Source organism: Oncorhynchus mykiss, chromosome 6, assembly GCF_013265735.2.
Source record: "Oncorhynchus mykiss isolate Arlee chromosome 6, USDA_OmykA_1.1, whole genome shotgun sequence".
NCBI classification, from domain to species: Eukaryota; Metazoa; Chordata; class Actinopteri; order Salmoniformes; family Salmonidae; genus Oncorhynchus; species Oncorhynchus mykiss.
In genome coordinates this window covers 53,467,447-53,491,125 of record NC_048570.1, presented here as the reverse complement: position 1 = coordinate 53,491,125, position 23,679 = coordinate 53,467,447, and the positions used below count along the sequence as shown (strand labels likewise).

The following is a 23,679-nucleotide window of genomic DNA, read 5'->3' as shown; positions in this document are numbered from 1 at the left end:
CTGTGTCGTTGTATCTGTCGAACTGCTTTGCTTTATCTTGGCCAGGTCGCAATTGTAAATGAGAACTTGTTCTCAACTTGCCTACCTGGTTAAATAAAGGTAAAATAAAAAATAAATAAAAAACACCATACCTACTGTGAAGCATGGGGGTGGAAACATCATGCTTTGGGGGTGTTTTTCTGCAAAGGGACCAGGACGACTGATCCGTGTAAAGGAAAGAATGAATGGGGCCATGTCTCGTGAGATTTTGAGTGAAAACCTCCTTCCATCAGCAAGGGCATTGAAGATGAAACGTGGCTGGGTCTTCCAGCATGACAATGATCCCAAACACACCACCTGGGCAACGATGGAGTGGCTTCGTAAGAAGCATTTCAAAGTCCTGGAGTGGCCTAGCCAGTCTCCAGATCTCAACCCCATAGAAAATCTTTGGATGGAGTTGAAAGTCTGTGTTGCCCAGCAACAGCCCCAAAATATCACTGCTCTAGAGGAGATCTGCATGGAGGAATGGGCCAAAATACCAGCAACAGTGTGTGAAAACCTTGTGAAGACTTACAGAAAACGTTTGACCTCTGTCATTGCCAACAAAAGTTATATAACAAAGTATTGACATAAACTTTTGTTATTGACCAAATACTTATTTTCCACCATAATTTGCAAATAAATTCATAAAAAATCCTACAATGTGATTTTCTGATTTTTTTTTTCTCATTTTGGCTCTTATAGTTGAAGTGTACCTATGATGAAAATTACAGGCCTCTCATCTTTTTAAGTGGGAGAACTTGCACAATTGGTGGCTGACTATATACTTTTTTGCCCCACTGTAGGCTCTGACTAAGCTCATCTGCAACCTCTTCTATCTCTCACTCACACACACACACACACACACACACACACACACACACACACACACACACACACACACACACACACACACACACACACACACACACACACACACACACACACACACACACACACACACACACACACACAGCTAATTCATGCATGGAACTTCTATTCTCAGCTCACTCTCCATGACACTTTATATTAAAGTGTCATGGAGAGTGAGCCGGGAACCAAGAGGTTAGCAATTATTCATCCGCCACCTTCATCACCCTCTTGCCTTCCACCCCTCTATCCTTCCCTCCCTCGTTTACAGACACACGGGGAGGAAAGTGCCATTTCTACTGGCTGCGTTGCTGTATAAGCAGGGAAGTCAGACAGGCTGTACCCCAAATGCCAACCTATTCCCCATATAGTGCACTACTTTTGACCAGAACCATATGGGCCTTAGTCAAAATAGGGACCAGGGTGCCAATTGGGATATTGACAAAGTGAGAGCTTCGGGTCCATTAAAATGAAGGAGACGGCTATTTACAGTGGAATGACACCAAGCCCAGGGCTGGCTGGTGGGCTGTCCTTGCTTCACGCACGCACGCACGCACACACGCACGCACGCACGCACGCACGCACACACACACACACACACACACACACACACACACACACACACACACACACACACACACACACACACACACACACAGACACACACACACACACACACACACACACACGGTTGGGGGTCGTGCTGAGAGGAACACAATGTTCAGCACCTGTTAGTGTCCCGCAGGGCCGAGATGGCTGCCATTTAATGACACCACTGTGACCTCCGATCATACTTACCCTGTGTGTGTGTGTGTGTGTGTGTGTGTCTATTATATGACCTCTGGAGGAGGAAGAGAGGGCTTTGATACGAGGCTTTGTGTGTGTGCATGTCCTCTGACTAAGGTCTCTCAGGTACAATGTTGGGACATAAAGCATCACACTACATCACTTATAAGGTCGCTTGTTTGAGGTCAAAATGCTATTTTTTTGAGAGTGACTGGTCAATCTCACCTTTAGGGTCATCTTGGCCAGCAGCTCCTGAAGGTCCATGATGCCTTGCACCAGGTTCAGGAAATCACTGCATGTCGGACAGCCTCAACAGGAGAAAAGGAGGGACAAAGAAAGACAGGAGTAGGAGAGGGGATAAAAGAGTAAAGGACAAGAGAAAAGGAAGGAGTTAGAGAGGAGGCAAAATAATAGAAAAAGAGAAGAGGTACATTTATACACATTTTACCAAAACATTGTTGCTCAAAATATAATTATATTTTATGACGATAACCAAAGCTAGAGAAAATTGAACTCATTGGAAGTCTGGTTTTAATCTCCTTGCACTTCCTATCTTGCCACATGGCTCTGTTTTTAGAAGATTGTAGGTAATTACACTTTACACAATGTTGTATGCATGTTTGAAGAAAGAGAAATATACTTCTATATTAATATTAAAAAGCTTGTTGTCCTGCAGCTAATAGTGCTGTATTGGCTTCTCGGCTGCGGCACGAGTGCTGGTTCACACGAGTATCGATGAGTGTAGTGACAGACTATGATTACATGCTTTATTGATCAGCAACAGAGACAGTAGCATCGCCACAAATGCACAACACAAGCCCTGCATCTTGATTTGTTTGGCAATAAACAGGAATGATTTAGAGAAAGAGAGAGAGAGAGAGAGAGAGAGAGAGAGGGAGGAAGAAAGAAAGAGGGAGGGAGGTTATGATGACAGAGATAAGGGAAAAAGTGTGTGTGTGTGTGTGTGTGAGTGCGTGGGTGTGCGTGTGTATGCATGTGCGTGTGTGCGAGTATGTGTGTGTAGGTGCGAGAGAAAGAAAGAGACAGAAAGCGGGAATGAGTGAGAGAAAGAGGGCGAGCGAGAGCGAGAACAGCTTATTCAGTGATGAGGGATTAGTAAGAGTAACAGGAGTATACCTAATGAGACATTTCAGGATGCCATATCCACTGTCTCTCAGTACCTCTTCACTTTTCATACAAAATGAAAAAGAGTACGGGAACAAGGACCAAGGAACATGTTGGAATAACCCGTCCTATGTCCTCAACAACAAGCTAATCATACCTAGCCTGTAATCATAAAGTACATCAGAGTAAGAGTGCTGATCTAAGATCAGGTCTCCCCTGTCAATGCAATTGTATGCCAATTGTATGCCAATTGCAATTGTATGTCATTACTATCTATAAGGCTAAACTGATCCTAGAGTAGCACTCTTACATTTATAAATACGGGTAATAACAGTTACTCTACTTACTGCGATTGAGGTTGGGACATTGTGTGATGTAGCCGTTTGGAGCAAAAATGAATTTGACGTCCTGAATGGTACCCTGTGGGGAAGATGAGAAAGAAAAGGAAAGAGAAAGAGGGGGGAGAGAGAGAGATTTGATTTGATTTGGATCTCTTTGCGATTGAGGTTGGGACATTGTGTGATGTAGCTGTTTGGAGCAAAAATTAATTTGACGTCCTGAATGGTACCCTGTGGAGAAGATGAGAAAGAAAAGGAAAGAGAAAGAGGGGGGAGAGAGAGAGAGATTTGATTTGGATCTCTCTTAGTCCCCATTTGGACTAATCTTCCAAGAGTCCTTAAACATTAAAATACAATTTATAATACGAACACATTTTCACATATAACACACTATTACAAACATACACAATGACCCAATAAATACTCAATCTAAAAAACATTGATTCTTCATCTACTATAGTCCCACAAGATTTCTATGTATTATATTTAAATTGTTTAAAATAATGTTTACATTTATATATTGAAAGGTTTCTGGTTTGCTCAGTTAATTTATTCAATTTCTTTATTGCTCTAAATCGAAGTGTTATTTTGCCTGGACAATCTACTAGTATTTACGGAATGTCTGTCTCTTACCAACTGAATATAGTTGTGAATAGAACTTGGCCATTTAAATTATGTATATTATGAACTAAAATAAGCATGTTTTTTTCAATTATCTTGTCGATTGATAACCAGCCAAGAACATTGCGCATGACTGCAACAGAAGAACCATATCTCCACCTTAAAACAATCCTTGCTGCTTTGTGCTGTGCATTCTGCAGCCTCCTAACATCACTTGATGATGCATTTCCCCAGACCACAGAACAGTAGTAGTTCACCTGACTCTCAATTAATGCTTGTCTTATTTGCTTAAGACTTTTTCCAGATAAATATTTAGCTATCCTTTTGATTACAAATGCTGCTTTAATAAAAAAATCATAGATTAGGGTGGCAGGGTAGCCTAGTGGTTAGAGCATTGGACAAGTAACCAGGTTGCAAGTTCAAACCCTCAAGCTGACAAGGTACAAATCTGTTGTTCTGCCCTTGAACAGGCACTGTTCCTAGGCAGTCATTGAAAATAAGAATTTGTTCTTAACTGACTTGTCTAGTTAAATACAAAATTGAGATGGCCATGATAAGCAGTTGTCTAGCTGCACTCCCAATAGTTTGGTTTCTGCACTCCCAATAGTTTGGTACTCCTCCCATACTTAATTGTATCCCATGCTGTTTTGGCCTTTTCCTAGTGGAACAGACCAACATAACTTTGATTTTCTTGGTGTTTAAAACACGAGAAAAGAGAAAAAGATCAACATTGAAGGGCTGATAATGACCAAAAAAGCAACTGCATGGGTCTAACTGGTGGTGACAGTGGCTCAGTGCATGAAAGCCATCAGTGGAGTGTCAATCACTCTCATGAGGGGGGTTTGTGTGTGCGTGCTAATTAGATATTTTTTTAGATTGGTTTGGTTTCGGTTTGAATATGAAAAAAGTATCACATTTTCACGTTTAAATGCTGTAACACAGAATAAAACAATTAATAAAAATGGCATGATGATAGTGACTGTCCATTATTGTTTAGCACTTATTAACCGTTATTTATTCAGATTACTTGAATAAAATATTTGTTTTATTTCATTACTTTATTATTTAATTCCAAGTCAGCATCTCATGTCTATAGAGCTGCTGCCTATGCTGTCAGACAAAATCACTATTTTAGTAGTTCTTCAAAGTAAATAAGGAATACTTTTATGACTGCTGAATATCAATTATAAATAATTTAGATCATGTATTTTCAGGCTCTTGAAGCAACTGGTTTCTATCCCTAGCAAATGCACGTTCTCTCTTCTCTGCTCCCTAGTGTACACAGGCAGTCAGTGGTTGTGCAATGGGTTATGGCCATTGTAGTTAATTACCACATTTTTGGCGCTAAACTATGTAGAATATTGGCCTGTTGGAAACTACAACTCCCTACCACATAGCACAGTCCAAGCTTGATTTGATGTATCTTTACAGACACTGCACATTGAGGTCACAGAAGAAGAAATAAAAAATCAAATAATTGAACCGACGTTGATCAATTATTTGCCCGGCATCCCCCCTACGGGACGTTTGAGCTAACGTAGACTAATGTGAATAGCCTCTGAAGGATCGGACCTTTAATTCCAATTTCGCCTAAAATGACATACCCAAATCTACCTGCATGTTGCTCAGGACCTGAAGCAAGGATATGTTCTTGAAACCATTTGAAAGGAAACACTTTGAAGTTTGTGGAAATGTGAAATTAATGCAGGAGAATGTAACACATTAGATCTGATAAAAGATAATACAAAGAATCTTTGAAATGCAAGAGAAAGGTCACAATGTATTATTCCAGGTTAAGCACAATTTAGATTTTGGCCGCTAGATGGCAGCAGTGTGTGTTCTACATTTTAGACTGATTCAATGAACCATTTCATTTCTGTTCAATGTTGTATCAAGCCTGCCCAAATACATTTTCAAATTCATAACTGTCAAGGCTGTGGGTAACTGGTGAAAGGAGTCAGGCGCAGGAGAGCGAGATGCGTGGACAAGGTATTTAATTCAAGAAAACACCAGTATAAACACAATACTAAGGTGCTGGAAAAATACCGGAAACACGAAATAAACGGGTGTAAATAAGAAAACCGGGCAACAATATACCAGCCGTCAGATACAACAAAAATGCACACAAACATGGGGGAAACGAGAGGGTTAAATAATGAACATGTAATGAGGGAATTGAAACTAGGTGTGTAAAAAACAAAGACAAAACAAATGGAAAATTAAAAGTGGATCGGTGATGGCTAGAAGGCCGGTGACGTCGACCGCCGAACGCCGCTCAAACAAGAAGAGGGACCAATTCCGGCAGAAGTTGTGACAATAACTGTGCACTCTCCTCAAACAATAGCATGGTATTCTTTCACTGTAATAGATAATGTAAATTTGACAGTGCAGTTAGATTAACAAGAATTTAAGCTTTCAGCAAATATCAGACATGTCTATGTCCTGGGAAATGTTCTTGTTACTTACAACCTCATGTTAAAAACCAAAAAATAACCCACATTTTGGTTAATTGCTCAGAAGTAGTTTGTGCATGGTGTGCATGGCGGTTTGGGTATGTGTGTGTCTGTCGCTGTGATGGTCCAACGTGATCTCAGAGCAGTTCGTATTATTCTGTATGTAAATTCGTGACACATTTATACTGAACATAAATATAAACGCAACATGCAACAATTTCAATGATTTTACTGGGTTACAGGTCATATAAGGAAATCAGTCAACTTAAATAAATTAATTAGGCCCTGATCTATGGATTTCACATGACTGGGCAGGGGCACAGCCATGGGTTGGTCTGGGAGGGCATAGGCCCACTCACTTGGGAGCAAGGCCCACCCACTGGGGAGCCAGGCCCAGTCAAACATTATTTTTTATTTTTTTTATTTTACCTTTATTTAACTAGGCAAGTCAGTTAAGAACAAATTCTTATTTTCAATGACGGCCTAGGAACAGTGGGTTAACTGCCTGTTCAGGCAGAACGACAGATTTGTACCTTGTCAGCTCGGGGATTGGAACTTACAACCTTTCGGTAACTAGTCCAACGCTCTAACCACTAGGCTACCCTGCCGCCCTAATGAGTTTTTCCCCACAAAAGGGCTCAATTAAAGACAGAAATACTCCTCAATTTCATCAGCTGTCCGGGTGGCTGGTCTCAGACAATCCCGTAGGTGAAAACGCCGGATGTGGAGGTCCTGGGCTGACGTGGTTACATGTGGTCTGCGGTTGTGAAGCCGGTTGGATGTACCGCCAAATTCTCTACAACGACGTTGGAGGTGGCTTATGGTAGAGAAATTAACATTAAATTATTTTGCAACAGCTCTGGTGGACCTTCCTGCAGTCAGCATGACAATTGTATGCTCTCTCAAAACTTCTGTGGCATTGTGTTGTGTGCCAAAACTGCTCATTTTAGAGTGGCCCTATATTGTCCCCAGCACAAGATGCACCTTTTTAATGATCATGCTATTTAATCAGCTTCTTAAAATGCCACACCTGTCAGGTGGATGAATTATATTGGCAAAAGATAAAGGCTCACTAATAGGGATGTAAGCAAATTTGTGCACAAAATCATAGAGAAATTAGGTTTTTGTGTGTCTGGAAAATTTCTGGGCTCATTTATTTCAGCTCATGAAACATGGGACCAACACATTACATGTAGCGTTTATATTTTTGTTCAGTATAGTATGATACATGAATGTTACGTTCCGTATGGTATGTATTAATTTGTGGATGTCCATCATCCTTAATAGTATGATATGTTATGAATTGCAATTTGTGCAATATGTTACAGATTTCAATTCGTACATTAAGTTACGAATTCCAATTTGTTGTGGCTAAGGTTAGCTAGGTGGGTAGGTGGCTAACGCTATCGTCAGCTAGCTCTATGGGTTAGGGGAAGGGTTAGCTAACATGCTAAGTAGTTGCAAAGTTGTTAATTAGCTTAACTTATAGGGGGCAGCATTTTCACTTTTGGATAAATAGCATGCCCAATTTCAACTTCCTGCTACTCATGCCAGGAATATAAGATATGCATATTATTAGTATATTTTGATAGAAAACACTCGGAAGTTTCTAAAACTGTTTGAATCATGTCTATGAGTATAACAGAATTTATGTAGCAGGCAAAACCCCGAGGACTAACAGTTCAGATTTTTTTTTTTTTAGGTCTCTGTCTATTCAGTGTGTTCTCATTGGGAAACGATATTTCTTAGGAACTTGTTTTCATTTCTTACCGCTTCCACTGGATGTCACCAGTCTTTGGAATTTGGTTGAGGTTATTCCTTTGTGCAATAAAGAAGTATGGCCATCTAGGAACTGCGTAACACTGTTGAGAGTTGGGCAAGATTTGAAAAGTAGCTTGGTTTGTTGTCTTCCTGTATTGAACACAGATAGACCCGTCTTCAATTTGATCGATTATTAACGTTTAAAAATACCTAAAGTTGTATTACAAAAGTAGTTTGAAATGTTTTGGCAAAGTTTACAGGCAACTTTTGAAATATTTTGTAGTGACGTTGCGCAATTTGGAAGCTGTTTTTTTCTGGATCAAACACGCCAAATAAATGGACATTTTGGATACATATGGACGGAATTAATCGAACAAAAGGACCAATTGTGATGTTTATGGGACATATTGGAGTGCCAACAAAAGAAGCTCGTCAAAGGTAAGGCATGTTTTATATTTTATTTCTGCGTTTTGTGTAGCGCCTGCAGGGTTGAAATATGCTACCCTCTTTGTTTACTGTTCTATCATCAGATAATAGCTTCTTATGCTTTCACAACGAGTGTAGCTTTAATTTAGTATCTTACATGTGTGATTTAATGAAAGTTAGATTTTTATATATTTTTATTTGAATTTGCCGCGCTGCATTTTCCCTGGCTTTTGGCCAAGTGAGACGCAAGCGTCCCCAATACCGTAAGAAGTTAAATGCTGAAGTTGTCCATGATGAGATTCAAACTCGCAACATTTTGATTGCTAGACATTCGCGTTATGCATTCAACCATCCACTCCGACCTTCCACCCTCCTATTGTTTTTGGCTTAACCCTTGTGTGATGTTCATGTTTTTTTATTCACACAATGTTCGCGGGTCTGATGGACCCACAACATTATTGGGTTTTTAAATCAATACAGCCATAACAATTTACGTAAAAGTAGTTAATACTAGATGTTGACATATCAATTGCAAGCAATAGAGAACACATACATGTTTAATACAGTATTTGCCATTTACCTCTGCTAGATCCCATTTATCAATAAAAGCGCTATTAATTTTTTTTATAAAATGTGATTTTTGTAAACAAAAATATATTATAATCAAGACATGGGTGGAATAAATCATGTTTATCTTTAACAAATATGAATGAAACAAGGTTTTCATCACTATTGATGTTTATTGCTATGAACTGAAAAAATTGTAAGGCCGAATTTTACATACAGTATTTTATGGAAATGATAAATGAGCCCCATTGAACACCAATTAAGTCCAGTCTACACACCGCATGAGGGGCAGAGTTTTATAGTGTGTGTGTTGCAAATGTATTTATTGCACTTGATGCATGTGTACTGTCTTTCTGTCCTTCTTGGGTCCACACACATTCGCAGTACTTCTTCTTGTTCCTACCGGCTAAAATCTAGAAAGATGAAAACACTTAGTACAGGAATTTTACTAACATCTCACTCACTCACTCACATATATAGTTACAGTAGGCCAAGGTAGGAGAGTCAGACACACACACATGCAAAAACATCACTCACACTTATTTCCGGTATTGGAGTTGTTGGTTCTGTGGGTCGGCTGGATGGGGCACCAGCATCATCCTCCTGAATCCTCCTCACAATGGCTGCAGAAGCTTGGGTCCTATGTTGCCTCCTCTGGATTTGAGGTCTTACCAATGTCTTGCCCAGCTCCTCGAGAAAGAACCGTCTCCTCTGCAGCTTCCCTCTGTTCCAGGCGTAGGGTTCTCCTTCTGCAGCTGTAGCCAATCACCACTCCTCCTTTTGTGGCATTGTAATCCATTATGATTTCTGTTTTTTGGCATTCCAGTCCACAGATTCTCCCATCTCTATGCAGCGTACCCATGAGTACCACATTTTTGCCTTTCTTTGGCACGTAGCACACAGGGATTTGTCGGCCGTGAACACAAACTCAGAGGAATTGATAGGCCTGTTCCGTGTATTAAACAGCTAAGATGGGAGCTCTGGCTTGTGTTCTTGTACAGTTCCGACCATCATCAGTTTCATCTTGAGGAGCTCCTGTCCCAGCTTGTTTCGAAGTAAAAAAGTTATTGTATGTGATGTTGTGGTCACGGAGTGCCTGTGTCACGTCCAGGACAACCCACATCCCTTGGTTCTTCTCAGGGGCTCCTCCATCTGGCATCCCTGTATACACTTGCAAGTTCCAAGCACACGATAAAGCAACATCACAGGCAGCCCAGATCTTGATTCCATATTTTGTGGGTTTAGACGGTATGTACTGCCTGAAGGGGCAGCGGACCTTAAATGGCATAAGCTGCTCATCAACTTTAACGTTGGGCCCAGGGTTGTAAAACAGGGGAAGGCGGTCCACCCACTTGTCCCACACTGACCGGATTGCAGCTAGCTTGTCTCTCTGCCGCTGAGCTGGTCCGGTGTCTCAGCTATCGAAGCGGATAATCCTGGAAAAAAGTTTTCCAGAGACATTGTTGCACTGAAAGGTTCCCTGCCAGTTTCTGCATCCCAAAGGGATTCTGTGGATTCCCCATTGGATCTGAAAACAGCTGCAAGGATACGAACCCCAAAGTATGCATGTAAATGAGTTTGGTCCATCTCCTTCCAATGTCATAACTGTCCTGTGAGGATCCGAATGGGTCAGATCAGTTTGGCAATGGATGACAGTAACCAAATCCTCTCTCACCGACAGAGGGGGAGGAGGGAGCTGCTGGGAGGTTGACAGTTCACACCCTGTTGTAAATTAAAGGAGAGGGTCTCCCTCTCCAAAATCCACAAAGGAATGTGCTTTGTCTCCAGACACTTTCCCCACCAAAACTTTAACACGTTCAAAAGTGAATACTGGAACAATATTGCTAACATAAGAACATGGGGGTGGTCAGAGGTGACCTAAAGAATAATAATGTTATATGGGATGCTATTTTGTGATGTCATTTAAAATGTTGTAAAGGACAAACTGTAACTTGAAAAGTACATGTACTACATGTACGAAGTCTCAATCCTCTACATTGTATGTGAAATATGATTAAAGTATTTATGTTAAGACAGGGATGTGATTTTAGGAGCAATAACAGGATTTGCCTCCTATAAACGTTGCACAGTAAGTAGCCACGCCCCGAGTGAGGTCAGAGAGCGTGTCAGCCTGAAGGAATCATTCCTTCTGACCATTTTGCATAAAATGATTGGTAAAGAAATTATCATTTAGAACAAAAAAGATTGAAATGGGAGCTACACATTTGAAACTCAACATGAGGTGAAGAAAATAAACTCACCTCCCAGACCAGAACATCGCCAGGCTGCAGCTGCATGTGTAAAGTGGTTTTAATCCTGAATACCAACACGAGATGGAGGCGTGAAGCTCACCTGCCAGACAATCACTGTTATGGCTGATTAGCTGTCCTAAGTCAAATATCTAGAAAAGTGAACTTAAGTGGGACCATTCTACTACTCTTCAACCCAACGTAGGCTAGCCTATCTTCCAAGGAGCATCTTCCAGAGTGAACAACAGTAGAGGACGGGAAAGGGGGGGGGGGGGGCCTTTTGGACAATCAGAGCCTTACAAGCATGCCGCTAAGGCCCACACCCTTCCTAAGAAGGCTTGGTTCTGACAGAGATAAACAGCAAACAAAGTCACATGTAAATACATTCAGGATTTCATACTCCAAATGGCCAGTGGTTTGTGTGCAAAGTATATGATTACTGTGAGAATAGTTTCTAAAATGTATCAACGATAAGTGTCTCTTTCTCTCTTTCTCTCTCTCTCCTTCTCCTTGTCCTTGTCGTAAAAAGGCACCATATTGTCAGTCCACGAGGGACCTTTTCCTAATTTATTAAGTGTGTATGTTTATTCTGTGTCATTTACTTGGCTAGTGAATAAATAACTAAACCAATGTGTGTAGTACTGAATCTTAAGTAAGGCTGGGGTTTTAGCAGATGCAAAGAGGTTTACGACTGTTCAGAATGATGATATGATTAGGACGTTGTCTATTTTATGGATGTGATAGGTAAAGACATTTACAGTTTAATTCAGGTGATGGTCACTCTTTAAACAACTGCTGTCATGGTGCCCCAAATTCCTAATGAGTTAATTGTTACATGATTAATTGAATCAAGTAACAATTAAACATAGTTAGCTGATTCGATAAATAACAGTCATCAGATTAAGGAAAGTAAAGTCACAACAGCAAAAACGCGCCTTCCCTCCAAATTAGAGCAGTCCAGAATGATTTTCTGGATGGTGTCTGGGATGAACAGTTCAAAAGAAGACTTTATGTCTTGCACATGAGTAACCGCCATTCCAGTCGGCCCTGTTTGCATCCTTCCTCCATCACATTGGCAGCCATGCGGGGTGGCTCATTCCTTGGGCAAGAAGACCATTCAATTTCACAATTGTTTGACATCCATATTTCTCCTCCTGTAGGCTGCTGATGAGCTCGTTGCTGACGGGTTGGTCATGGGGCTGGCTGCTGACGGCTGGTCCTGGGGCTGGCTGAGGGTCAATCTTATACTCTTCTTCCATTCTTCCAACTCAATGTCCGACTCTGAATTGACAGAGAAATTATCCTCATATTCAGAAAATTCTTCATCTTCCAAAGATGAAGATCCTCTTTCCACATGAGCTTCTCTCTCTGAAAAATGATTTCTAATTTGAGCAGAGATTATTTTTGCCATACTGATTGATTGTGGTTAGGAACCACAAATGCAAAGCTATTTATTTGTTGTGTCACTCTCCCAATTTGCACCTGGCTGGGGTAGTGTTTGGGCAAATGCAGAATGTTTTACAATGTATCGAAATCATGTATTGCAATAAATTTGTTCAGGTTCCGGCAAGACATTGTGTAGTTTCACAATCTACAAAGGGTAAAAGTGTGAGAAAAGCAAGAGACAGGAAGGGAGACAGACATATTCATATATTGGTGCTATGTTGAAGAAAGAGTGAAGGCACACAGCAAAACCTTTTTGTTTAATATTTACTTGTTTTCATCTACACACACACTTTCCCACACTTGTATTACCCTCGGGTCCAGTGGACCCAAACACCACATACAGTGGGGCAAAAAAAGCATTTAGTCAGCAACCAATTGTGCAAGTTCTCCCACTTAAAAAGATGAGAGAGGCCTGTAATTTTCATCATAGGTACACTTCAACTATGACAGACAAATGAGAAGAAATAAAATCCATAAAATCACATTGTAGGATTTTTAATGAATTTATTTGCAAACTATGGTGGAAAGTAAGTATTTGGTCAATAACAAAAGTTGATCTCAATACTTTGTTATATACCCTTTGTTGGCAATGACAGAGGTCAAACATTTTCTGTAAGTCTTCACAAGGTTTTCACACACTTTTGCTGGTATTTTGGCCCATTCCTCCATGCAGATCTCCTCTAGAGCAGTGATGTTTTGGGGCTGTTGCTGGGCAACACGGACTTTCAACTCCCTCCAAAGATTTTCTATGGAGTTGAGAACTGGAGACTGGCTAGGCCACTCCAGGACCTTGAAATGCTTCTTACGAAGCCACTCCTTCATTGCCCAGGCATTGTGTTTGGTATCATTGTCATGCTGAAAGACCCAGCCACGTTTCATCTTCAATACCCTTGCTGATGGAAGGAGGTTTTCACTCAAAATCTCACGATACATGGCCCCATTCATTCTTTCCTTTACACGGATCAGTCGTCCTGGTCCCTTTGCAGAAAAACAGCCCCAAAGCATGATGTTTCCACCCCCATGCTTCACAGTAGGTATGGTGTTCTTAGGATGCAACTCAGCATTCTTTGTCCTCCAAACACGACGAGTTGAGTTTTTATCAAAAAGTTATATTTTGGTTTCATCTGACCATATGACATTCTCCCGATCTTCTTCTGGATCATCCAAATGCTCTCTAGCAAACTTCAGACGGACCTGGAAATGTACTGGCTTAAGCAGGGGGACACGTCTGGCACTGCAGGATTTGAGTCCCTGGCGGTGTAGTGTGTTACTGATGGTAGGCTTTGTTACTTTGGTCCCAGCTCTCTGCAGGTCATTCACTAGGTCCCCCCGTGTGGTTCTGGGATTTTTGCTCACCGTTCTTGTGATCATTTTGACCCCACGGAGTGAGATCTTGCGTGGAGCCCCAGATCGAGGGAGATTATCAGTGGTCTTGTATGTCTTCCATTTCCTAATAATTGCTCCCACAGTTGAATTCTTCAAACCAAGCTGCTTACCTATTGCAGATTCTTCCCAGCCTGGTGCAGGTCTACAATTTTGTTTCTGGTGTCCTTTGATAGCTCTTTGGTCTTGGCCATAGTGGAGTTTGGAGTGTGACTGTTTGAAGTTGTGGACAGGTGTATTTTATACTGATAACAAGTTCAAACAGGTGCCATTAATACAGGTAACGAGTGGAGGACAGAGGAGCCTCTTAAAGAAGAAGTTACAGGTCTGTGAGAGCCAGAAATCTTGCTTGTTGGTAGGTGATATATACTTATTATTAAATACTTATTTTCCACCATAATTTTCAAATACATTCATAAAAAAATCCTACAATGTGATTTTCTGGATTTTTTTTCTCATTTTATCTGTCATAGTTGAAGTGTACCTATGATGAAAATGACAGGCCTCTCTCATCTTTTTAAGTGGGAGAACTTGGTGAGAATTGGTGGCTGACTAAATACTTTTTGCCCCACTGTATGTATTATAAATGTGTAGGGGGCGCACAGTGTGCACTCAATGAAAATGTGTTATTTTACATGTTCTTCACAGAAAAAGAGCCATGGCCAATGAGTTTCAGGTTGAGTAAACATTGAAAATGGTCTTTGATCTGTTTCACCTGTCTTTTTGCTTGTCTCCACCCCCCTCCAGGTGTCGCCCATCTTCCCCATTATCCCCAATGTATTTATACCTGTGTTCTCAGTTTGTCTGATACCAGTTAATTTTGTTTCGTCAAGCCTACCAGCGTTTTTCCCAGGCACTTGACTTTCGCTTGTTCCTGTTTTCTAGTTTGGTAGGCTTGTCGAAATAAAATGAACTGGAAACAGACAAACAGAGAACACAGGTATAAATATAATGGGGAAGATTGGTGACAGCTGGAGGGCGGGGGAGAAAAGCACAAGAACAGTAGAAACAGATCAGGGTGTGACATCTATCTTATGTAACCATAACAAACGTAACATATCATACTAATATGAGTGTCTCAGATTTATGTTTACTATGTCTAGTCTATGAGACCAGTCTGGATGGTCAGACTAGCCCAAATCATCATGCCATTGAAAACAAGGGGAAAATACCCAGCATATTGGAACAATTAAAGTCTATTCATAGTGACAGAGAAGAGGACAGTCTATTTTCATATTGAGTCTAGAAGGCATTTTGTCAAACCCATAAAGACCCATTTTAATTCTGTATCTTTTTGTGTCTCACTGTATTTGTGATATTCATTTACAATGCATTCATTAAGCCTGAATGAGAGCAACACCTGTGCCACTTTAGAGAAAGAATCCTGTGAGAGGAGAGATGAACAACAGAGTAGATCACAAAGGCACGCACGCACATGCACACGCACACAAACACACACACACACACGCACACACACACTCACACACACACACACACACACTCTCTACCGGCCATGCTCAACTCTGGCTTTGTTTCAGGCACATACACACAAATACACATGCCACAGTGCATAATCAGCCGACATCAGTGAAGAGTATGTCATGGAAGTGAAAGTGTTTGGCCAGTGATGTGGCTGCTTGTCTCTTGGGAGTTTATGAGAGTCCTGACCATACATTGCCTCTATTGATCAGCAAGTAATACTGCCTGTAGCGAGGGAGGGAGGGGAAAGGGGAGGATGTATGTGTGTGTGTGTGTCTGTGTGCATGCGTGCGTGCGTGTTTCTGTGTGCGTGTGTGTTTCTGCAAATATGAGTGCCCAAATTGCGGAAATTCCAGTCTTGACCACTGGGGGTATAAGGCAATGAGGCCATCTCTCTTCCTTGTTTCGGCAAATCTGTCTGTAATGCTGGTCTGACCAATCATACTCCATGCTCCAAGACTGTTTCGATCACGCGGACTATAATTTGTTTCGGGGCGCGTCTGGTAACAACATGAATGAATACACCAACTCAGTCACTGGTTAAATAAAATAAATGCATAGATGTTCTGATACCGATGGTGTCTTCCAAAACTTACCCGAATCAACAACCATGGATTAATGGCAGCCTTGTCGGGAAAGTGAAGGAGAGAGTTGCTGCTTATAAACAAGGCAAGGTGACCGGGGACAATTATATGATTAAACAGTACAAATACAACCGACGCAGATCGATCAAGATGGTGACACACAAGTATAGGGACAAAGTGGGCGAGCAATTCAGCGGATCGGAAATGAGGTGTACGTGGCAGGGGCTTCTAACAATCATGGATTACATGAAGAACACCAACCTGACGAGTTAAACACGCTTCGAGCATAACCTGCTTAGCCCCTGAGGACAACGAGGGCAACCTGCTTACGGTATCCACGGAGGATGTATGCAAGTCATTCAAGCATGTTAACCATCGCAAGGCTGCCGGCCCAGACGTCATCCCTAGCCGCACCCTCAGAGCATGTGCAGACCAGCTCACTGTTGTACTACACACTGCCCTCACTCACCTGAACAAAAGGAATGCACATGTGTGGATGCTGTTCATTGACTACAGTTCGGTCTTCAATACTACAGTGCTCTCTAAGCTCACCACAAAGCTCATGGCCCTGGGACTGATTCCTTGACATCCTGACGGACCAGAGAGAAAGGAGAGAATGGCAGAGGAAAAAAACTACATTAGGGGGCAGAAGAACAACTGAAGAAGCGTCACAGCTCCCCAGGCTACCTGAGGCTACAGACCCCTCTTACACAACAATAACATCAATAATAACAGCCTCACTTCCTCTCCCAGATACAGATTTGGAATGTTTTTATAAGTATTTAATGCAGGGACAGAATGGGACCAGACATCGGTCTGGGCACTTCTTAACACAACGTCCATTTCTTTATTTCTAAAGGCCCCCATTATTAGTCAAATAATGATAATTCTGTGCTCAAACCACAATTTAGACAGTCCCAATGGGCTAAAGATCAACCCATCTGGCATTTGCCCGAACTGCCCTATGGCCATGGTTTAGATACAGTAGCTTATCTTATAGAGAACTACTGCATGCTACTCCAAGGGAACATTATTGTAACACTCTCTACACTGTAAATGCTGACAAGTGTCCTAACCTAAATATATTTTGTACACTGTACAAAATATAGACATCGTTGTTGGTACTTTTTTTTTACCCCCTTTTCGTCATATCCAATTGGTAGTTAAAGTCTTGTCCTGTCGCTGCAACTCCCGTACGGACTCGGGAGAGGTGAAGGTCGAGAGCCATGCATCCTCTGAAACACAACCTCGCCAAGCTGCACTGCTTCATGACACAATGCACACTTAGCCCGGAAACCAGCAGCACCAATTTGTGGGAGGAAACACTGTACACCTAGCAACCGTGTCAGCATGCATGCGCCCAGCCCACCACAGGAGTCGGTCGCTACAGCGCGATGGGACAAGGACATCCCGTCCGGCCAAACCCTGCCCTAAACTGGACAACGCTAGGCCAATTGTGCGTCACCTCATGAGTCTCCTGGTCGCGGCCGGCTGCATCACAGTCAGGTATCGAACCAGCATCTGTAGTAACGCAGCTTGCACTGCCATGCAGTGCCTTAGACCGCTGTTCCACTCGGGAGGCCTGTTATTTTCTTTTTTAATGTAAAGCCAACTTATTTCATTTTAGAAACAGCTGTGTGTAATGGATTATGAATGCATAATATGGCCTTAATGCTTTAAATAAAAAAGCTATAGCATGAGCTGTGAATAAGTGGTTGTAATAAATATATAGGTATGAATTTCCAGCACATTTCCTGCACCAAATCAATCTCTGAACACAGCAAAACAAATCCCCTCCTCCCTCATCCACAGTCACACCTTGAATGTTTCTAGGTTTCTAGGCCATCTGTCTCTGCTCTTTTTTTCCTATCAACTCTTAAACTTAAACGCTGCTGCACCTTAGACTGGAGCTAGACAGCTACTGCTTCAAACTTGGTTTCAGGCAGACTGCGAGAGAGAATTCTTTAAATACTGAGTTTTTCATCCTCAGAGAAAGAGAAGGGTGGTTCTTTATGCTTTGATTGGGCCCAGTAATCATCATATGGGTAGAGAGAGCATACTACAAGGAATTGGGTACTACAGATGCTGTGGAGAATAGAAGATGACACTGGCTGTGTCCAAAATGGACGCAGGCACTGACAGACTGTGGGTGGCCTGGGAGGCATGGGATCTATTCAGGCTCTACGCTGTATTGTTAATCGATACATGAGATGAAATAAAAATAGAAATGAGGCCACCGACTGCTCAGCGGGCGTGTGTAAGATGGCGGAATATTGGTCAGTTGATCTCTCTCCACCTCTCTACCCCTACCTATTTTTCTCTCTCTGTCACCACACCCCTTTCCTCTTTCTCCCTACCCCTCTCTCAATAATAAGGCTATGTTGACGTTGCATTATATAGAGTATTACCATAGCATAGTGTTGTTTTTGATGGTGATAAATAGAGCCCCACAGTTGAGGTATTATAATACCCATAAAACCTAGCGGTCAAAGAGGGATATGGTTCCAATAATTTTTCCACCATACATTTTTTCCCCATATGGGATTTTAGAAACACTTAAAATAAGGGCTATGTTTCATGTAGGCTTACCCTGGCGTGAAGTTTTAATAACCATGTAAATCTCTCACGGACAAAGTGATTTCTATCAATATATTCGGCTCTATTTACTCTCAGATTCTAAAATGCTAAATGTAAATGTGCTACTTATTCTTAATTCAGGGTAAGGTTAGAGAAATCTTATTTTCGGAGAGAAAGCATGTTACTGCCGTCCATAGAATGACAAGATAGTGAAGACTGTTACCTTTGAGAAGCCATGCATGGTTGAGGTTAGATGGTTACAGTGATCGTGTATATAGTGGTAAAAGTATGTTTGTTTTACCTTGAAGAGGCCGTGCTTGTGGCTATGCTGACCCAGCCACACTCCACTGCCCAGGGTCAGATCCATCTGAGGTGGGTCTATCACTCGCTCATAAATCCTGCCAACAACAAACAATCAACAGAGAGACAGTCAGATTCTGAAATCTCTCTCTCTCTCACTCACTCACACACACACTACATTGAAAATCTGGGCGGTCGACATTCTTCCGGAAAAGCAACATAATCACAGCTCCTGCAGTGTTAAATGTTTCTTGAGGCTCCAGGCTAGCTAGGCTAGCTAAGCCAGCCGGGCCTCCGTGTCTCTCCTCTGTTTCGTCAACAACACACTCAGTGGTGAGAATGGTTTACGCCCCTTTTACTACCTCGTAACATCTATAGAGTAAGACGATGGGCCCATCCTCATTAGTGGGCCCTTACACATCTCATGCACCAGGCTCCAGGCCACACTAATCCACCGAGGATGAGGTCATTAAGGCATGAGCTCTGATCAACCCGTCGATTGAACGGTGTTCCATGTTCTGACGGAACAGGGATTTGAGCCGTGAACATTGGAGACAGGAGCTGTCCAAAAATTAAATATTTGAAACACAATTTCAAAATAATATGGTGATGCTTAAAGGCCAAGTTCAGTATTTTACAACTTGATGTTAGATCGTTCCTCCATAGACTGAGGGGACTCCAGGGTGAAGAACTACCTAACATTACATTTTTAAAATACGGGACCACTACAGGCTGGCATCCCCAGCACCATAGCACCAGCATCATAGGTGCACGATGGGACATACCAATCATCTGTGTGTGCAAGATATGACATGCTACAAGATTGTCATAAAGTGTGTGTGTCATCCATTTAATGTCATCAACAGCACAAAATACGCATATAGGCTATGACTAAGCTCATCTGCAACCTCTTCTATCTCTCACACACACACACACACACACACACACACGGCAATGCATCTTGGGCGTGCGTCTTGCTGGTTCCTGCTCGACTGCTTTTTTATGGCTATTTTTGCGTTAATTATGACTTTGTTTGTTCAGAATGTTTGTGCAATAATTACACCGGTGATGAAGAAGAGGAAGGAAAGGGAAACTCCAAGATAGGCTGAAAAGGCAGGCTGGCTACATGGCCTCCTCTCCCTAGTATCCTGATGGCCAATGTCCAATCACTGGAAAATGCATTTTGTGAAATGAGAGCAAGACTTTAATCGCAGAGGTACAGTACCAGTCAAAAGTTTGAACACAGTGACACATTCAAGGTTTTTTCTTAATTTTTACTATTTTCTACATTGTAGAATAATAGTGAAGACATCAAAATTATGAAATAACACATATGGAATCATCTAGTAACCAGCATTCTAAATTCTTCAAAGTAGCAACACATTGCCTTGATGACAGCTTTGCACACTCTTGGCATTCCCTTTACCAGCTTCATCTGGAATGCTTTTCCAACAGTGTTGAAGGAGTTCCCACATATGCTGAGCACTCTGCGGTTCAACTGGGTTGAGGTCGGGTGATTGTGGAGGCCAGGTCATCAGATGCAGCACCATCACTATCCTTCTTGGTAAAATAGCCCTTACACAGCCTGGAGGTATGTTGGGTCATTGGCCTGTTGAAAAACAAATGATAGTCCCACTAAGCTCAAACCAGAAGGGATGGCGTATCGCTGCAGAATTCTGTGGTAGCCATGCTGGTTAAGTGTGCCTTGAATTCTAAATAAATCACAGACAGTGTCACCAGGAAAGCATCCCCACACCATCACACCTCCTCCTCCAAGCTTCACGGTGAGAACCACACATGCAGAGATCATCTGTTAACTTACTCTATGTCTCACAAAAACACAGTGGTTAGATCCAAAAATCTCAAATTAGGACTCATCAGACCAAAGGACAGATTTCCACTGTCTATTGCTCGTCTATTGCGCGTGTTTCTTGGCACAAGCAAGTCTCTTCTTATTATTGGTGCTCTTTAGTAGTGGTTTCTTTGCAGCAATTCGACCATGAAGGCCTGATTCACGCAGTCTCCTCTGAACAGTTGATGTTGAGATGTCTCTGTTACTTTAACTCTGTTAAGCATTTATTTGGGCTGCAATCTGAGTTGCAGTTAACTCTAATGAACATATATTTTGCAGCAGAGGTAACTCTGGGACTTCCTTTCCTGTGGCGGTCCTCATGATTGCCAGTTTCATCATAGCGCTTGATGGTTAATTCGACTGGACTTGAAGAAACTTACATTTCTTGAAATGTTTCGTGTTGACTGACCTTCATGTCTTAAAGTAATGATGGACTGCTGTTTATCTTTGCTTATTTGAGCTGTTCTTGTCATAATATGGACTTGGTCTTTTACCAAATAGAGCAATCTTCTGTATACCACCTCCACCTTGTCACAACACAACTGATTGGCTCAAACGCATTAAGAAGTGTCACCCCCTGATCTGTTTCACCTGTCTTTGTGATTGTCTCCACCCTCCAGGTGTCACCCATTTCTCCCTGTGTATTTATAACGGTGTTCTCTGTTGCCAGTTCATCTTGTTTGTCAAGTCAACCAGCATTTCTGTGTCTCAGCTCCTGCTTTTCCCAATATCTCTTTTTCCTCACCCTCCTGGTTTTGACCCTTGCCTGTCCTGACCCTGAGCCCGCCTACCTAACAACTCTGCCTGACCCTGAACACTGTCTGCCATCCTGTACCACCAACACAGAGAATAGTGAGGCGCTGGACAGATGAGGCAGGCGTGGCTGGACGAGGGCATGGATATACAACTGGCACATTTTTCTATGCATAGTCAAGATCAGACGTTAGTCTCGGGTAAGGTGAGAGAGGGAGGGGTGTGTCTCTTTGTTAACAGTTGAGGCGCGATCTCAAATGTTAAGGAAGTCTCAAGATCTTGCTCACCATAGAATACCAGCTTGATAAGCTGCACCCATACTATTTACCATATTTTTCGTAGCTGTCTACTTACCACCACAAACCAATTCTGGCACTAAGACCACACTCAATGAGCTGTACAGGGCCATAAGCAAACAAGAAAATGCTAATTCAGAGGCAGGATTTCTTGTAGCAAGTGAATTTTATGCGGGAAAACTGAAATCCGTTTTAAACTAATTTTTACCAGCATGTCACCTGTGCAACTAGAGGCAACAAAACTCTAGATCACCTTCACTTCGTAAGCAGATACGTATAAAAGGCCCTCTCCCTTTGGCAAATCCAAACATAAGTCTATCGTCCTGATTCCTGCTTAATAGCAAAAACTCAAACAGTAAGCACCAGTCACCAGTTAAAAAGGAAGAGCAGTGCTTTATTATAGACAGACTTCTCCCGATCTTAACTACTGTTGTATCAACATGCTTTGACCATGACAGTTTACAATCCAGGGTTACTCCAAGCAGTTTACATGCTGACCACACCGCTCGTGTCACGTTTGTGAGCATTGCAAAATAAATGTACACATACCTTTTATTCAATCATTGCATCCACACTGCTCGCATGCGTCAACAAGTGTCTGCATAGCCAGGCGCTAAAATAGAACTTGCTTGATCAAATCAAATCGTATTAGTCACATGAGCCTCACATGCGCCGAATACAACAGGTATTCGATGACCTTACAGTGAAATGCTTACTTACGAGCCCCTAACCAACAATGCAGTGTTAAAAAAATATTGATAAGAATAAGAGATAAATGTAACAAGCAATTAAGAATTGTTGACTAGCATAAAGCTGGAAAGGGTTACAAAAGTATCTCTAAAAGCCTTGATGTTCATCAGTCCAAGGTAAGACAAATTGTCTATAAATGGATAAAGTTTAGCATGCTGCTACTCTCCCTAGGAGTGGTCGCCCTGCAAAGATGACTGCAAGAGTACAGCGCAGAATGCTCAATGAGGTTAAGAATCCTATAGTGTCAGCTAAAGACCTACAGAAATCTCTGGAACGTGCTCAGATCTCTGTTGACGGTTCTACGATACGTAAAACACGAAACAAGAATGGTGTCATGGGAGGACACCACGGAAGAAGCCACTGCTGTCCAAAAAAAACATTGCTGCACGTCTGAAGTTTGTAAAAGTGCACCTGGATGTTCCACAGTGCTATTGGCAACATTTTCTGTGAACAGATGAAACTACACACAACACTGTGTGTAGAAAAAAAAGGCACAGCACACCAACATCAAAACCTCATCCCTGTAACTAGATCACCTGGCTGCACAACAGTGAGTGACTCACAAGGCCCTAGTCTCTCGTCATTGTGTGCTTGTAAACAAACACCACGTGACTCGGGACTACCAGTACGCTTCATAAGGAACAATTATGAACAGGTGAAATGATGCTCAAGTTGACTGCAGGTATTTAGTTAAAAAGTTGCCACAAATACATATTCACATTTCTTTAAAAAACTTAAAAGTAATATTTAGGTATTTGGTATTTTATAAGGATTGCCATTAGCTGTTGCGAAAGCGGCAGCTACTCAGCAGCTAACATGAAACATGACATAATACAGAACATTAATAGACAAGAACAGCTCGACAGAACTACATAAATTAATAACAGAGCACATAGCCTACATATTAATACTTTCATGTTTTGACACTGTTGAAGGTATTGAAAAACCATCCCCTGACTATTTCCAAATACCCTGGTAAACAGTATATATGGTAGACCGCCAAAGCCTACCCGTAAGTAAGCATTCCACTGTTGATTTGGCCCAC

At 41.8% G+C, this 23,679-nt stretch overlaps 1 protein-coding gene across 1 annotated transcript in view; it reads right to left on the bottom strand.

Annotated features, from left to right (window-relative positions):
- Nucleotides 1–23,679, bottom strand: part of LOC110526153 (protein kinase C-binding protein NELL1) — a 404,819-nt gene that overhangs the window by 268,471 nt on the left and 112,669 nt on the right. The window contains exons 5-7 of the mRNA XM_021606800.2: nucleotides 18,985–19,081; nucleotides 3,147–3,219; nucleotides 1,900–1,982 (exon numbers count right to left, since the gene is read on the bottom strand). Coding sequence (XP_021462475.2) covers nucleotides 1,900–1,982; nucleotides 3,147–3,219; nucleotides 18,985–19,081 — 253 coding nt within the window. The remainder of the gene's footprint in view (nucleotides 1–1,899; nucleotides 1,983–3,146; nucleotides 3,220–18,984; nucleotides 19,082–23,679) is intronic.